At 45.2% G+C, this 17,951-nt stretch overlaps 1 protein-coding gene across 2 annotated transcripts in view; it reads right to left on the bottom strand.

The window, feature by feature from the left end:
* Positions 1-16,848, bottom strand: part of CD99 (CD99 molecule (Xg blood group)) — a 28,127-nt gene extending 11,279 nt beyond the window's left edge. For both annotated transcript variants that reach the window (XM_055802578.1, XM_055802577.1), the window contains exon 1: positions 16,651-16,848. In XM_055802578.1, the coding sequence (XP_055658553.1) occupies positions 16,651-16,711 (61 nt within the window). In that variant the 5' untranslated portion in view covers positions 16,712-16,848. The remainder of the gene's footprint in view (positions 1-16,650) is intronic.
* Positions 16,849-17,951: the final 1,103 nt, after the last annotated feature.

The raw sequence follows: 17,951 nt of genomic DNA on the forward strand, positions 1-17,951 counted from the left end.
TTCTACTGCATGGCAAAATAAGCAGGGGCACAGCTCCAATTCACAAGAATTTACACAATCCAAGTGTGAAGATGAGCCTTGAAGCACAAAGGCCAGTATGAAAGTTATATGATTGGGTAATGGATTTAATACCTTGGCATCAAAAATTAATTTTCATGGGTTTATAAGACTTATCTTTTCCTCTAACAAAGGTTAACAGTATGAAGGTGGTTAAGTTATTACAGATGATCTTCAGCAGTCTCTTCAATTTCCTAAAAGACAGCTAAATGCAGCTGTCAGCTATGTGGTCTTCACTCTAGGTAGATTAAGCTTCATTTTCAGCTCTTAGGAAAAGAACATTCTCTCTTGCTGTATTAAGTCAGTTGCTAGAGCTACTGTTGCTTACCCAGTCAACTGCAAATTCAGTAACTTAATATATACATGATACAAACTGGTTTCACAGCACATAGTAGTGTGATCTCAGCAGCACAGGCTTGTAAGACAAATGGACAGCTAAAACAACTGCTTGATAGTTCATCATTCCTACTTTCACTGCAGAATGGGAAAAGGCACAAAAGTAGATAACAACTATTTAAGAAAAAGACATCCAAATATGCTGCCCTAGCCCCAAAGAAGCTGGAAGACCTTTTCTAACTACTATCAAACCAGCCAGAGTAAAACTTAATTCCAGCCAAAGATACCTTAATTCAGAAGAAACACACATAAAACATAGATGTGTCTGACTTCTCCTCTAAGAATGTAGCTACCTATAGAGAAGAAATAGAACTTGATATTGCAAAGTCTGAAGAGAGGAATAAAAAACCCATCAAAAATCAAACGACAAGCACAACGTTCTTTCTGCTTACATGACAGGCTAAGTTAAGACAAGGACAAGTCACAAGTCTAGTCCCAGGAATGACAGATGCTCATATACCTGGTAACATCTTTCATGTCAACTGAGGTCAAAATTGAAATCTCTTCCTTCTCAGATAACTGAACTAATAATGCCTTTTTTTTTTTTTCAGAGAAGAAATGAGACTAAGATATATTTTTAATCTGAAGCCTACACCATCTTGCAATATAACCTCAGAAACCTCAGTAAAATGAGCCATTGCTAAGACCCATATCTCAGTTACCTCTGAAGTCACCCCTTTGCTTAGACTTACCCAAGAAAACTCCACATTAACAGGCAAAAAAAGGTCAAAACACTCAAGAGAAATTTAAACAGGTATTTGCATAGTTGTTCCTCAAACTCAAATTCTGGTTTGTTTGTTTTCTCAAATACATTAATCTCTCAGCCTACAGTCCTCCAGGGAGGAATGACTAAGACAACGCCTGATCAGATATTTACTAGTCTAAGAAGTCAGGCAGAAGGATCTGTTGAAGATGCATGCTCCTCAACACACTCTATCAGAGTAGCAGAGGATGGACCACCACCATATGTTAACACTGTATGTCTCAAGGTTAAAGATACATCACCAAGTCAAGGCATGTTACACTGGTGAATGTACTTCAAGAGCAGTATTTCTTTTTTAGGAGTGGGAGGGGCACCTATACTCAACATCATGCTTTGGTGTAGCTGAAGTTTTACCTGGAGCAGAAAAGAGGCTATTTGAAGAGTCTCCTACTGTCATCATGAAACAGTCTGAGAACTCTGAATAGTTCCAGTTGCAGTGGTTTCCCTCAAAAGGAGGAAACCAGTGTAAAAGAGAGTGCATTCAGTGACATTGCTATTTTAAGGTATTGTCTTCACATATAATCTTCACAGAGAAATAATTTAGGATGAGATTGTTGATGCCAATCTCACATAAGGCATGCTTTGAGATACCACTAAGAAAATCTGAGAGTTAATAAAAAAATAATTCTATATCGACTGGAATTATTCAATATTCTGCAACCGCAATTCTGTTTTCCAAGCATGCAGCAAGGTGACAGGCTCTTCAAACACATTATTAAGAAAGAAGGAGAAAATGTCAAAACCTAGCTTATCAAACTCATTACAATAATCTGCACTATGAAGTGCTGGCAGTCTGCTTTCCTAGAAAAGCCTGGTTGTTTCTCCACTGTCCATAACAAACCTTCCTATGTCTTTAAATCATTTGCTTTTACAACTGTACTCATTCAGGTTTTTGTATGGGTGGGTCCAACTAAACTAGAAGTTCTATTACTTAGTCTGAAAGGAGAGAGGCTCAGTACCAGGGATTCAGCTGGTACCAGGGGAGAAACAATTAGGTAACAGAGATAAAGCCACAGGACTAGAATAAACGTAGCTGCAGGATCCAAGAAGAAAAAGTCAGCAAGAATATGCTACACTCCCTACAGGCTTAAGGAGCACCAAGAGTAACCAAGCTTATGAGCATTTTCTTAGTCTAAGCAAATAAAGCAGATACTATACTGAGTATAAAGCACAATACAGCAGATGTTTCTAGCTCCTAGGGGCAAGAACAGATTCAAGAACATTTCAGAAGCGTCTACACTATTTTCTTTCTGTGTTCATAGCTCAAATACCAGGATCTCAAGAGAGACATTTCTTCAACAGGCTGTCCCCAGTAACCTGCATAGTTTGTGTCAGATGGCGGAAAAACAGCAGGTAAAACAGGCAAGCAAACATATGCTTCTGAAAAGCTGATGAGCTAAAGAGTATTCAAGACAGTGAAGTAACTAATACCGTAGCAGTAAGTACCTGAGAGTGGTGATGGGTCTTTGCAAAGTAACTACCCAAACAGGAGTCCTTTGCAAAGACCCATCACCGCTCTCAGATACTTACTGCTACGGTATTAGTCATATTTACATTCCACTGCAGAAGCTGACACAAGCTTTGGAAAGTTCCTCCATCAGTCACAAGTATGGCAACACACCAAGAAAGGAAACTTGTGATGAATCACCACAAACATAACTTTCTGACTTGAGCAACTAACTGCTCGAATGTTGTTTTTCTAAATGCGGGTGCTCTCCTCCTTCCCTCCCTCCCTCCCCAGTGCCCTGTGTACCACAGGGTGCCACAGAGCCTGCATGCTTCAGCTGGTCTTCCAGTTGTAGGCCTATGGACCAGGTGACAGTAGTCAGCTGTGATCTCACCACTGGGTGGTGTTACCTGCCACTCTTGTCAGCGGCCAAATAACTTACAATCATAGAATCAGAATATCTCAAGTTGGAATGGACCCAATAAGGAAAGATCATAGAGTCCAACTTGTTGCTCCTTGCAGAACTACCTAAAACTAAGCCATGTGACTAGAAGTGTCATCCAGATGCTCCTTGAACTCTGACAGGCTTGGCGTTGTGACCACTTCCCTGGGGAGCCTGTTCCAGTGACTGACCCCCATCTCAGTGAAGAGTCTTTTCCTAGCGTCCAATCTGAACTTCTCCTGATGCAGATTTATTCCATTTCCTCGTGTCCTATTGCTGATCACCAGAGAGAGGAGATCAGCACCTTCCCCTCCACTGCCTCCTTTGAGGAAGTTGTAGACTGTGATGAGGTCACCCCTCAGCCTTCTCTTCTCCAAGCTGAACAAACCAAGTGAGCTCAGTTGCTCCTCACAAACCTTGCCCTTGAGGCCTTTCACCATCTTGGTTGCCCTCCTCTGGGCACCCTCTCATAGTTTCATAGCATCATTTAGGTTGGAAAAGACCCTTAAGATCATCGAGTCCAACCATTTGATTCCTTTATACTGAGGTGCCCAAAACTGCACGCAGTACTTGAGGTGGGGCCACATCAGTGCAGTGCAGCGTGGGACAATCACCTCCCTTGACCAGCTTGCTATGCTGTGCTTGATGCACCCCAGCACACGGTTGGCCTTTTTAGCTGCCAGGGCACACTGTTGACTCATGTTCAACTTGCCATCAACCCAAACCCCCAGATCTCTTTCCACGGTGCTACTCTCCAGCCTCTTGTCCCCTAGTTTGTACGTACAACCAGGATTATACCATCCCAGGTGCAGATTCCAGCGCTTGCTCTTGTTAAATTTCATATGCTTGGTGATTGCCCAACTTGGGTCTGCCCTGCTGTCTAGCTGCTCACTTTCATGAAATCTGCAAAAATCTTGAGCTCAAAGAGGCATCTCATCTCTGTAGAGTCTACAGGAGGTTTGGCAGCCCTCCTGGGGGATGAGGATGCTGGTAGCTACAAGGGCATAAACTCTTGGGCAATCAGGCAACAAGCAGCTTCTCCAACTTCCAGCAGGGAAACTGGATTTTATACTCCTGCATCTTGTGTTCCTTCCCCTTGGGGGACTGAAAACACAAGCAGTAGAAATATTCAACACCTAACCATATCAGGTGCTACAGAAAATACAGGAAAGCAAATACATTGAACCTTGTTCATGAAACACTTCAAGTGCAGAGCAAAGCCATCACATCCCTTACCACTGGTTTTTAAGCTTACCAGCACTTGGTTTCAATCCAGGTTTTGCCCCACCAGCATTAGTTATCAACAATAAAAGAATTCTACTGCTCTGCTCACATTCTGACAGTTATTTTCCAACATGTCCTACGCAGGCAAAACCAAGAGGAGCAATTTAATCACAAAAAACCTGGGAGAAAGGTGACTTGGTTCTCCATACCTTGCTGTAAAGGACTGCCTTTCTAAGATTTTAAGTTCACTGCGAATGGAAGAACATACTTAAAACTGTACTCCATCTCTCAGCCAGGGCAGAGGTTTGCAGGCAAGATTCCTCTGCGTCAGGCAACACAGATGGGATATTTACTCCCACTGCCAAACAGCAGTTTATAATTAGCCCTGCCTGGAGTCTTATGAAATTGAATTCCACACAGTTGGTTTCAAACCCTGTTCCTCCTGCACATACCCACCTATTGATGCTGCTTTTCAAGTTTAGTCTCTCTACAGAGCAAGAGAAAACAAAAAGCTTTGCATAGAAAGTTCTAAGAACAAAGCCCCTTCCTACTTAAAAATAAATATGGCCCAAACACAAATAACAACTGTAAATCAGCCAAAAAACAAAGGTAATTTTTTACATCTGGGGAATGTGTGCTTTCTGCACATCTGGAGCTTTCGCTAACATATCTGATGGGAATAAAGTCAGCGAAGCCTCTGCTGCAAACAATAAAAAGATTTATTTCCTTTTCCAAAAGATGCACCAGGCTACCCTAATAACTATCATATTTAATTTTTGTAGAGTGATACAAAAGCGACTTCCCTGAAAAGCTACTTTATTTGCACCAATTTTGAAAATACAGTAAAGAAAAAGTTAGGTGATTACATGGCCTAATCTTTTCCTGATCTGTCTGCTAGGAAATAGTTTTTAGACTAATCTGTGATTTATTTTAATATCTGAATTACTAACTATTCTTTCCATCTAAAAATGGCAATTTAATATTTTTAAAAAGCCTACACATTTTGACTCAAACCTGTTTACTTCAGTAACTGTAGTCATATGAGGGTTTTTTAACAGAACATGGTAAAATAAGCTATTTATTGGGGAAGAAAAAAACATTTTGAAGCATTTTGGGGAATTTTGCTTGTTTGAAAGTCTCCTGTGCACGCACTGCACAACTTCCGTTGCCCCTCTGAGCAACAGAAAGTAGGAAAATATGATGGGGCTATAAACATGAGCTATAAGCAGTTTTCCAGGGAGGATTTGATACAGCAGAGAACAGAATGAATACTTCTGAATCAGCAGAAAGCATACAGAACAACAGAGTCAACTATGAAGCTAGAGTATTAACGAGATTACAACAGTCCTGCCAATGGCTGAGCTGCTTATCCAGAAACAAGAAGGGATAAAAGAGAAGTATGCCATAGTTAAAAAAGGTCTAGGAACTCTTGAGTTCCTTCAATCGAGTAGTGACGATAAAAGCAAATATTTGGGATCTTAATCACAACCTGCCCAGTGATGAGTTGTCTACCACAGTCTGGTTGTTTTCTTACAGTATGTAATTCTGCACATCCATAACCAATGTGACCACCTTCCCTCCAAGCCAACAGTCTGGACGCTTGGTGATTATCTTCTGGTTACAACCCTCAGTAGCAAGCCAACATCAAATGGCAGAGCCACAGGTCCCAGATCTCTTCCTTAAACTTAAAAGAGCTTCCAAAGCACAGTCACTAACAGCACCTTGGAAAGGGCTAAAATATTTTCCATGTTGTGGAGAAAATTGTCTGTTGCAGAGAGTACCTCCCCCACATATCAAACATACTCAAAACCTGGCTGGCCATGGGCCGGGGCAACCTGCAGTGACTGACTCCGCAAGCAGTCAAACCTATACTTTGAAAACTGCGGAGCAATATACACACTGATAGCACTAAGACGGACACTAATGGAGATGGTGGGGCTCGGAAGGGGCACACATTCAAGGCCTTTTGAAAACTCAAGTGTTCTCATCTTCACAAGCAGATTCATGACCATTAAGCCTCACTAGGTAAGAACCCAAACTGCAGCCAGCACCGATAATTAACAGTTAAATACACTGGAAAGACTATGATGGCAGTTAATCAAAAGATTAGTCTTGAATTTAAGAAAACTATTTTATCTAAGCAGGTTGCAAACTCTTCAGTATTGTGTAATTGGATAAAATCATTGGTTCTCCTGGAAGTAACTACAACTGACACATAACCTAACGCTATTTTGTTGCTAGGAGTTTATCTATACTTCTACTCAGATAATAACATTCTCCTCTCTTTGCACTGAAAACCTCTATATGCATCTGTACAGTTCGGTACCCTGCCCAGCCTCGCGTGGAGAAAGGGAGACGTGTTGTCAGGGCAACTGTGTGATATCTTGAGCCATGACTTCGAGTTGCGTGCTTTTTCTGCTCATCCCAATTCAGTAAAACACTATCACTGTGTAATATGTGTAAGGTGATAGATTGAAGGCTTCCCTCCCCACTGAACCATCAGCAAACACCAGCGTTATGTTTTCTCTGCATCCTTATTTGTGCACACTTTGCACCTCTGGTAGCTTCTTGGATTGGGGCAGGGAGGGATGGAAAAAAAAGAGCATCCTGGGGCGGGGGGCTCAGAGGAGAAGGGAAATGGGGAAATGCAGCAGTAAGGCTCAGCTGCAGAAAGGGTAGGGAGGTCTGCACTAGAGAAATAATTTAAATTATAACTTTATATTTAAATTGTAACTTAGAATGAACAAGTAAATGGAACTTGGCCTTCCATTTAGGAATTCCTTCTTCAAAATAGAGTGGAAATATATATTTGCAATGAGCACAGAACTAGGTTAAGAATATGCTTATTTTTACAGTAGTACACCAAAATGATGGCTTGTAGTAAGCAGGACTGTTTTCTGTCTGCTGATACTTGTAAACTGACAATATATTTCACAGCCTGTTTCTTTTAGCTTCCTCACCAGAAGTCTTACTGGTTCCATACAGTTTGTATGCTAATAGCAAACTCTAAACAAAATCTGTAATCTAGTCAGAAACTTTATCTGTACAGTAAAATTGACTTTGTTATTCTAGAGTCTTTCCTCATGGCTTGTTCAGCTATGGCTAAAAACATTTCTCAATATTTTCTGTCTGCACACTCAAATATAGCTACTACAGCTTTGGCTAAAATAGAGGTAGAAGACTTTGGATTTTACAATGAGGGTTTCTGGTGGGGAAGGCTAGGGTAGAGGAAACCAGACCCAGTACAGTGGTTTGCAATGATTCAACTCATATTTTAAACCATTGCTTGGAGATTGAATCAGTTCTGGCACTAGTCAACTGATTTTATAACAAAACCTATTTTTCTGATCAAACTTCAAACACTGATATGTTTCAATACCACCGGTGACACTTTTCTTCCTACAAGTATTTATGTTTACAGGATTACTTGAGAAAGACTCGGACTAAGTGACAATTCAGTGACCCAGGATTTCACTGCACTGCACCAGTATAGGTTTGGAAACGTGCAGACTGGCTTCAGCCAAAGGACATGTGATGTGATACCAGCCTTCTTCCCTGGGCAATGTGGAACACTGCAGGAGAAAGCTCATTACTTCTGCTTCAACCAACTTTGTACTGGACATGCAAAACTACTATCTAAAAAAATATTTCTGAAGGACAGCCATGTCCTGCAGAGATACTGCAGCCACCCAGGTCAATGTGACTAGTTTTAGTTGCCCAAACCAGACAGATAAACTAAATAATCAGTTGGATTCTACCTAAGTGGCAGCCACAGATATATGGCAAGCCAGAAATGTGTAATAAGTTTGGTCAGGAAAGAGTGTATTTTTTCTCAATTTAAGAAAGGGTTTAGTTTGTTTTTTTTTAATTTGGGTTTGGGGTTTTTGTTTGTTTTTCTTTTCTTTCCATCCTTCTTTATCTTTACTTGAGGAACAAGGTAAATCTTCCATTTTGTACCAAGGCTATATTCTTTGTGGTTCCAACGTGTTCATGTGCTTAGCAAAACATCTGGAATGTGTCCACAGCGAAACCATAAGCATTTCTAGTTCAAGTGCATCTTGTGAAAGTACTTCTATTCTGCTATATTTAGATGGAACCTTTTATCAAGAATTCTCCATGTCCATCATAAGAAATAATTTCACCATTTTCACTCTGATTCTGTATCACCTTCTAACATAAACAGGATTTTAAGTTCCAGTGTTAATACTTGCAGGCAGTCATTACACATGCCAGATGTTACTCTGCATTATAAATTTACTCATTTTTCAGAACAGCACAGGAAATCAATAGGAATGGAGGGGAAAACTGTCCTCAGGACAAGTAAGAAGCACAAGCTGAAGGAAGCCATGCCTGGGGACAGGACTGGCAGCGGAGACAGTAACAACGATGCAACGGCAACAACCAAGAGAAAGGAGTAGAAGAAGCAGTGACCAAGGAAGAGGAAGAAGGAGACACAGTCGGAGAGCTCTGGCTGCAGAGAAGCTGTCAGCTTGCTACAGCCACAAGCTTCAGAATCACTGCTCTTCTCTGAAGTTTGGGGGGGAAAAAGGTCCACATCTCTGCTTAGTTAGCACAGTACCTTTACAGGAGGCTGTGGAATTATTAGGAAAATTAAGGTTTGCGTCTGAAAATTAAGGGTTATATGAAAAACGTAGCACTGTTCACCTCTAAAGGAAAAGTATAAAATCAAAGAGCTCTGAGGATGGGACACGGCTGCAGCAGACATGCGAGGAACCTGTTGACACAGCAGGAAGCAGGGAAATCTTTCCCAGACCAGAATTTGCAAGCATACAGAGAAAACAAGAGTTACTTTTTTTTTTTTTTTTAATGAAAAAGCAAACTAAAACTAGCTTTTACGACACGAAGCAACCTTCCAATCACTAGCTTTTGCAGTATTGGTCCCAAGCCAGCAGAAAAGCTAACTCAGAGCTGTTGCTGCTACTATGTTCTTTTGCAAGGTGGCACAGAGACCTCCTGCGGCAGCTGAGAAGATGCAGACAGTCAGGCAAAGGGCCAGATACACAAGCTGGAACACTGTTTCTCTGTACTGGGAATAACTCACAGGGTCTAGGCAGCAAGGGCTGATAACATGGTGGGACCCCTGTTGACCAAGGAATGACCTACTACGTACCATGCTGGAGGGAGCATGCTGTAGGATTAACAGCAAGGCCAGGGATAATACCAAGATTCTGTCAGCATGGTAAATCTTGGGGGAAAATGCCTGGAATGAATGGGAATTCTTCATGCCCCTCTCACAGATGCTGGGACTTATGGATGCTCCTGAACAGAAAAAGAGACGGTATGACCAAGTCAAACAGAAGGCCCTTCAGAGATGCAGCACTGCCAGCTGGGGAGTTGTGAGCACAAGGCAGAGTCAGAGCTTGGTTCAGCCATCACCTTCTCCTGCCCCCAGCCTCTGGACTGAATACTGTTCTGCCAATCCACCTGCATCACTGCACTGGGAGGTACCTGCTGCTGGCCTGGGAGCAGGTGCAAGTAACCATATTTATTGGGCTGTCTGGGTAAGGTGGCCAGGCACTGCTTGGCCTCATCTACATGGTGCCATAATAGATCCTGATGCTCAGTGCATCTTATTGCCCTTGTGTACCAGTGATGAATGAGCAGTTACAGAGTAAGCAGGGAAGACACACATCTACCTCTAGTAGAATGGAGCCTCAGTTTGAATAGACAGGATCGGTAGCCTGTGCCTGTTGCCACTGCCCCTGCCGTTCTTGGGTTTGACTCTCTTGACCACGGTAGATGGGACAGATGAGACAGGAAGGCATTGGGCTTTTGGTGTAGGTGGTGTGCTTTGTACAGGAGGGAACCAGCTACAGGACTTGTACTGACTGCAGTAACGTTGCATGCACTCAGACCCAGTGGCTCTTCCCTTAGCAACGCAAATAATTTTCTGAAAGAGATACTGAACTAATTAAGGGGCCACGGGTAAGATTTCGAAAGTGATTAGCAATGGAGCCCCTGGAAAAATAAGGGAAAAGGGGCTCTCAAACACATTTACATTACAACAGTCCTGTTTGGCATGTCCAGAAGCATACTGGAGAATGGCAGTTAACAACAGACATCAAGAGCTTTGAATGATGTAGCTGCTGCATTAGCAGCTGTAGTTCAAGCATGCTGCAGCTCTTGCATGAGCCAGAGACCAAAAAATGTACCTGGTATGTTACAACTGATGTTGCAAATGCTTTCTTTTCCATCCCTCTAACTGAAGAAGCAAGAACCCGATTGTCTGCACCTGGAATGGTGTGCAGTACCTCTGGAACTGGCTGTTGCAAGGGGTGGAAACACAGCCCCACTATCTGCCATGGCATCATCCACAAAACTTTAAAGCAACGCATCTCTTGAGAATTTTCCCACTGCATTGATGATGTGTTCATTAGAGGAAAAAAAGTCTTGAAGCAATACTAAGTAACAGGCCGCAGGTAAACCCTATGTTTCCCAACTTGAACTGATTAGTCTGTGGCCAGCTAATCAAAAATATGAAAACACTGAACTCCTCTGGCTATAAAATGCCCTGCATATGATGAGTTATATGCTGAAAATAACCAATGGAGTTTGTTTAGTGATGGATTCCGTAAAATCACAGCAGGAAATGGGGCTCCAAGCAGCTTGGAGCCCCTCCACAGGGGAGGCTGCCACCTACAAATGGACAAGAAGCTGCCGTCAGTTTGCAGAGGTAATGGCCTTTCGAGTCGCCTTGGAACATGCTCAGGAGCATTGGTGGCCCTGAGTATACATGTACACAGACTCCTGAGTAATCACTAATGCGGTGCAGAAATGGCTCAGAGATTGGATGTGATAATCAGCAGTTAGGAAAAACACTTTCAGCAGCAGAAGAATGGAAAGTAATAAAACAGCAACTTGGAGAAACATCTACTTGAACACACAGTGTAAATGCACATATTTGAAATTCAAAGGCAATTTGAGAAACATAATAACAAGGCTGACCAGTTAGCTCAACTTGCCAGCACAGACACAGGGTGTGAGCACAAAGGAAAGCTATTTTTAGCCAGCTAGGTCCATGAAACTGCTGCTTGTGTACTGGGGCAGAGAACACAACTTAGACTTGTCTCAGCAAAGCCATAGTGCAAGCAACTAGACCACATGAGATCTGCAGAATAATACATCACACATGGAAAGTACGAATGATGAACCAGTACGTGCGATGGAAAAACAGAAGTTTGAAGAAGCTTGGCAAGCAGATAGGTTGCCTTCTCTTCAGCAACAACAGCAGGTGCTGTGTCCTCACAGTGGCAAAGCTAGAAATGGGTTGTTAAGTAGCTTTTCTACTTGGAAGGGAAATGTAGGGAGCACCCTAGACAGAATAAACAAATGTATATTTTGCCATGACAGAACACAGCCTTGGCTGGGCTCAGATGGCAGTAGTCATTTTAAAACCATAGCTGTCCAAGAATGAGCAGAGCAAGTGTATCATATTCCCTCAAATCCCCAGGAATCTGGAAAGGTAGAATGGTACAATGGCTTACTTGAAACTGCACTCCAGGAAAAGGGAGTTTCATCTCTATGAAGCTAGCTGGGTCAGAAGGGGAGCTAGTTAACATAAAAGTAGAAACCCATCACACCAGCCCTGCAGAAAACCATCTACCCCAAGTCCAGCTGGGTAACAAAGTACCAGCCAGTTCTGGGGATCCCAGAATTGAGACACAAGTTCGTGACTATCCTCCTGCTGCAACTGAAATCCCTAAGGAAGGAGTCCTTATCACTTGAGGACCAGGAATTACCTACTAGGTGGTCTCTGGAAAAATTATAATGAAATTAAATATGTACTGTTACATATGATAAATCATCTTATTTTCCTTCATAAACTATGCCATGTATTTTGGACACACAAGACCTATGTCTTTGCAGACACGATGGAGTCAAAACAGTTCCTAGGTACACATTGCTCAAGAATGTAGAGGGCATGAACTGGGCAGGGTTTCAGCAGTAGAGGGCTGCAGGGTGCCCCGTCTGGGAAGAGGCCATGATGTGCCCAGCACCACTTACAGTCATGCCACGCTGGCACTGACACCAATGGTGTGCATAAATCTTCAAGTGGTCAGAGAAGCACAGAGTATTCCTCCTTGAACACAGGTAAGAAAGGGCATCAGCCAACAGGGACAGGAGACACATGCAGACATGGTCTGAGACTCACAGAGGGAGAGGCTGCAGAGGGGACACGTGGCTGGAGATGTGCTCTGGGCAGAGAAGGTTCCATGCCAACAGAGTATGGACCTGAGGGACTGTTGCTGTGGGCCACTCACACCACAGCAGTGACAGCCCTGAGGGACCACCAACAACCTTCACTGTGGCAGAGATACTGAGAAGCAAAGAGGAGCAGGGGAAAATCAGCAGGAAGCAAGGAGAAGCAGCAGAAAGAACTCATTGGACATATGACCTTCCTGCTCTGCTCATCACTTCACTGAAGCAGCAGAGGATGGGCTGAGCGTAACATGCAGTGAAAACCAGGGGGGCAAAGATGGGGTGTAGGGGTGTTTGGCTTAAGCTGAAAGTAGGGAAGAGGGTTAATTGATTGTTTTCTTCCTCTCAATTCCTAAATTCATGATTATTAGTTTGTGTTAACTGGCAGTAAGTTAAGTGAAAGGTCCTTTGAGCTGAGGCCATTTTGCTTATAACGTTCTCTCAAAACAGTTTTACTAGACTTGGAAGAGTAGGTTCCTGTGCCAGAGCAGGGAAAAGCACTTTGGCTAAAAGAAAACGGCTTGCCTCTGGCAAGATCATCTTAACTGATGAAGATTACTATTATTACTGCATTTCACTAACAAAGCTGTCATCTGATGAAATATAAGTTGATTGCAGTGAGAAGTTCAAGACAGCAAGAGTTAAAGCAGAGTCCTTTCTCAAGCACAGGCAACCCCATCTCATGCACCAGGGTAACATCAGGAAGGTATTGAAACTGGTCTTGGCTGGATGGCAGTAGGATGAGTCACACTTAGCTCTCGCCAAGTTAAATCCCTGTAGCTACGGAAAGCTCAAGGATTGTTACAGTGATGTCATTTTGATGTAGAAATGCAGTGGCCATTTTATATAAATAATACCACATTAAAAAACCTCTTGGCCATTTCAAATTAGAGGAAATGGGAAGATGGAGAAACACGTGCTGCACTTCTCAAGTTCATGCTACTATGTATGCATACTAGCACTGCTACTAAAATTGTTCAACTGAAAAAAAAAGTTGTGTGGTTTGTTGTTTTTTTGTTTGTGGGTTTTTTTTTTTTTGAATCAGATTTAAAAGGCAAACAACTCCAGAGCCCACACAGCAGAAATCAGTCTCCAGGAGTCCCTGCACCACCTCCCTGCCCTAGCTGAAAGCTCCATCTACTAGATTACAGACAGGCTCATTTCACCATCTTTCATCCAACTAGTCATTCTTCTCAACAATGACTTGCCTCGACAAGAAGCCAGGGGCACAAATGTTTCCCTCCCTTTACTCATAGCACTATAATTGCAGCGGTCTTACAAAGAAGGATCTCCACTTGTAATTCACCTTAGGGTATTGATCTTACAACACAGATACCTCAGCTTCCAGCAGCTATTTTGCTCGCCTCCCAGTGTGCACTACAACTATTTCTTGTGGCAACTGTGTTTCAATCAACAAGCTGTACTCAATTCCTGCAAAGGATATTTAAATCACATATTCCCGAGTCCAAACTTGAGATCCTCCATAAGCATAAAGTTTTTATGCCTTGATCTTTCTGCAGTAGATAAAGGAGACTTTTAAGCCTTGTTCGTGCATGCAGCAGTTTTCTGTTGCTCATCACATACAGATTTTTCTGTTTAATCCTTCTGCTGTGCTCTTCACATTCATTCTACAGAAGATCTGCTGCCTAATACTTTTTTTTTTTTTTTGTTGTATTTTGAAAACCAGATGCCTAAAATTAGATGCTGGGCTAACCTGGTGGTTTTACAGTTGTAAGATGGCTGATCTAGTCTCACAACTCATAGCCAGTCAAAGCAGGACACCTCCTGCCCTCTCCTCCTCTGCCCCCACCTCACTTCCACTCTCCAACACTGAGCCCTGCCACTCCCTTATGCTGGCTCTGACACTCATCAAACACTCGGCAGAGCAAACTCAATGCACCAGATTAGTCATATGCTGACTTATCAAGCTGAATCATCTCAGTATAGGCCCTGATGGGCACCAGACCAAACACAGGAGGAGAGAAACAGAAAGATCCCACTCCTCAGCAGGGGCAAGCTGTCAGACTGCCTATAGAAACTGACGATATAAAAACTCGCATTCTACCTTCCTCTGGATCCAGCCCCAATGATACCTAAATTCCAGCTTTGCCTGACTTGTACAGCTCATACTGGCAAATGAGACAACACTTAAAATACCAGTTTTGAGGTTAAAACTGCAAAACTCGTTTTCTAAGCAAGCTCTTTAAATAACAAAGTTCACCCTTGCTTAATAATACATGCAAATCCTTATGATATGTTGAATGCTGTTTTAGCACTAACAGCTTTCACACGCCTAAAATGATCCCATAAGAAGTTCTCAGTCCAGAGGCACAGACTCATCCACTTGAACCATGGAAGCAAGAAGTGCCAGTGAAACCTGCCATCTCCAAATCGTCGCACAACAGCTGAACTGCTTATAAGGCAACATCCTTAACTTTCTATAGCAGTTCTGCACATTCAGACTACAGAGAGCCTACCAACGGTGAAATTAAAATTTTCAAAAGTACATAATTCAGGTCTTGCCTTTATTTTCACTGCATCACCACAAGTCTGAAATTCCCCCAGAGGGCCCCACCCTCCCCAGGCTGACATTCTCAACAGTGCTCAAATTCTTACCCATTTTGTTTCAAGAAAAAGTGGCCAAACAAATTATAACCTATCTTCTTGGTTGTTATTATTGGCATTAACTATTACCCAGCTAAATTAACCAGCTTTTTAAGAACTATCTGTTACAACTGCTCATTTCCCTCAGAAATCAAAACAAAACCCCTGAAGGCAGTTTTTGAGCACCTTCCCTCCTGCAAAGCAGAAACCAGACAGCCTCTCTTCACCTCCAAACTGCTGGAAGAAAGTTTAGAAAGACTCTTTTAGTTACTGCAAATACTTCCACGCCTTAAGAGCACCACACCAAAGACCCAGCTGCCTGTGACCACGAGGACTGCTTGCAGAGGTAGAGGAACAAGTTTTCCACCTAAGCAGTAAGACAATACCTACGTTAGCAGTCTGAATCATCTGTCAGTTTTAAAGGCAGTTATTGTAAAATTGTACTATTTCCCCAAGAGCTCAGGTTTGCTACCCTAGCAGCTAAGACCAGAGCAGAAGAACTGAATTCAAACAGGCTTAATGCTAAACTGCTTATCTGGCATCCTGCATGCAGCATCTACAGCGTCTAGTCAAAGTTATGAATGGCTGTTTTTCCTCCTCTCTTACAGTGAGGAGATACCTAGGCTTTGAAGTGTTGCTTTTACAACACACCTGAAAGAAAACACCTAGGCACAGCACCGAGTATGTTAATTAATGTAGTTTAAAAAAAAGTTTCTTAGAAATAAGTCATGTAAATGGGAGATGCCAGTTCACACAGCATATTCCAGTTTATCAGTCTTTCTCCTGAAAAGAACTCGGTACTGGGAACTTCGCTGTTCTCCCCCGCTCAGTGTCTCCTTACAGCAAGCCCCGCGGGCTGTGGCACACACGCCGCTCTGACCGGGGTTCCAGAAAATCGCCCCTGACACACACCGAAGCCATGATAAGCTTCTCAGAAAATACACCCGTTTCGCCCGGCGGCTTTGCAGTAATTAAAAAAAAACAACTGTTAAAGGCTGTTGCGTGCCGGCAGACTGGTAACTGTCCCATGCCCTGGGACTGCCCTGACTCCGCTCTCCTTCCTAAAATGGAAGCCGCGCTCCGGCTGAGCTCCCCGCCGCCCCTTCCAAGCCCCCTCCCCGGACCCCCCCGCACCCAAGGGCCCTGCTGGGGCGAGCACCACGTATTCACCGAAGAGATTAAAAACAAGACAGGGTTTCCGCTGCGGGAGGCAGGCAGAAAGCTCAGGAATACTTTTCCGGTTAGTTTAAAGGAAAAAAAAACCACACCACCACGCCACAAACCCAGCCAGAAACGGGACGGAGGCGGGGAGCGTCCGCCGCTACCCTGGCCCGGACAGAGGCGGCCGGGGACTCGCCGGCTCCCCCCAGGGCTCCTCTGGTCCCCGGGAGGCTCCCCGGCCCTCCCCGCCTCCGTGACGAGCCCGTGGACCCAGGCCCGGCAGGGCAGCCGGGGCCCCGCGGCAGGACCGCTCCCCGCTCCCGCCGCCCGCCTCACCTCTGACGGGGACCAGGAGAGCGAGAAGCACCGCCAAGGGAAGGAGCCTCCACCGCCGCATGGCTGCCCGCCCCGCAAGCGCCGCTCGCTGCCTGACAGCCGCTCCCGGCACCCGCCGCAGCCGCTCCCGCCTGGCCGAGGGCAGCACCGCCCCAACCCCGGGGCTGGATGCGCCGCGCCCGGGCCACCGCCCCACCTCGGGGGAGGAGGGAGAGAGAGGGCGGCCCGCCGAGCTGGGGCGGAGCCGGCCCGTCCTGCCCGCCGCGGTGGCGGGGCAGCTGCCCGCCTGGCCGCGCCGTGGCGGTGCGGGGCGCGGAGCCCGCGGGGAGCGGCCTCTCCCCGGGCTGGCGGGGCGGCGCGGCCCCCGGGGCTGCCGTCGGGGCGGGCGGTGGGGCAGCCGTTACTTGCGGGTGGCGGCCGTTACCCGCCATGGCCGCGCCGCGCCCGCGGGCAGGGCTGGGCGGTGGCGGGGCTCCGCTGCCTGCGGGCGGGAGGCGGCGGGCCGAGGCCGGGAGCCGGGTTTCCCGTGCGGGCCGGCCCGAGTCCGCCCGGCTCCGGCGGGCTGGAGAAGGAGCGAGGCCTCGGGGCGGGCGAAGGGGTGCGGGTCGGCCCCGGCCGCTGCGGCGCGGCCTGCCTGCGAGCGGAGGACGGCACCGGGCCAGGGAGCCCGGGAAGGGGGCCCCGTTGGCAGGACGAAGTGAGCTGCGGGGCTTAGACACCGGCCACAGGTTCTCATGTTAGAGACACGTGCTCTTGTGCCGCTGCCCTCTCTTCTCCCAGGTGCTCTCTTGTCCCGCTTTCCCTCAGGAAAAGCTACCCGACACTAAACACACCAGGACACCTAATAATCTTGCCCATAACAAGCTTGCTTTTGCTGTGGTCCGACAGAAAGCTGGTAGAACAGCTCTGAGTTTTGTATTCACAAGCAATGCCGTGCTGGGCCCGCAGCTGATGGGTGCAAATGTAAACCTGGGCACAGCATGGCACTGAGTTTCCCAAACTGATTTTGCTGGTGTGAAAAGGTGAATGTTAAAGGTCCTGGTTTTGTGCAAGTCCTTTTCTAACGGCCATTTCATGCTCTGTATCAGACGCTTTCAGCTGAGGGTCGGTCAGTCCCCCGGGTGCTGCTGTAGCAGCCAGAAGCGCTGCTGCTGTGGTCCTACGGGGTAGGAGCCGTGGCAGTGCAGCTGTGCTGAGCTCTGCTGGGGGCACGTATGTCAAAACACCTCTCCCAGATCCTGGGTTTCACTTGCCAAGTATGTGCTGCTTATCAACTGGATAAGGAGCAGTTCGGTGACACA

The sequence above is a fragment of the Falco peregrinus genome, chromosome 4 (genome assembly GCF_023634155.1).
Source record: "Falco peregrinus isolate bFalPer1 chromosome 4, bFalPer1.pri, whole genome shotgun sequence".
In the NCBI taxonomy this organism is placed as follows: Eukaryota; Metazoa; Chordata; class Aves; order Falconiformes; family Falconidae; genus Falco; species Falco peregrinus.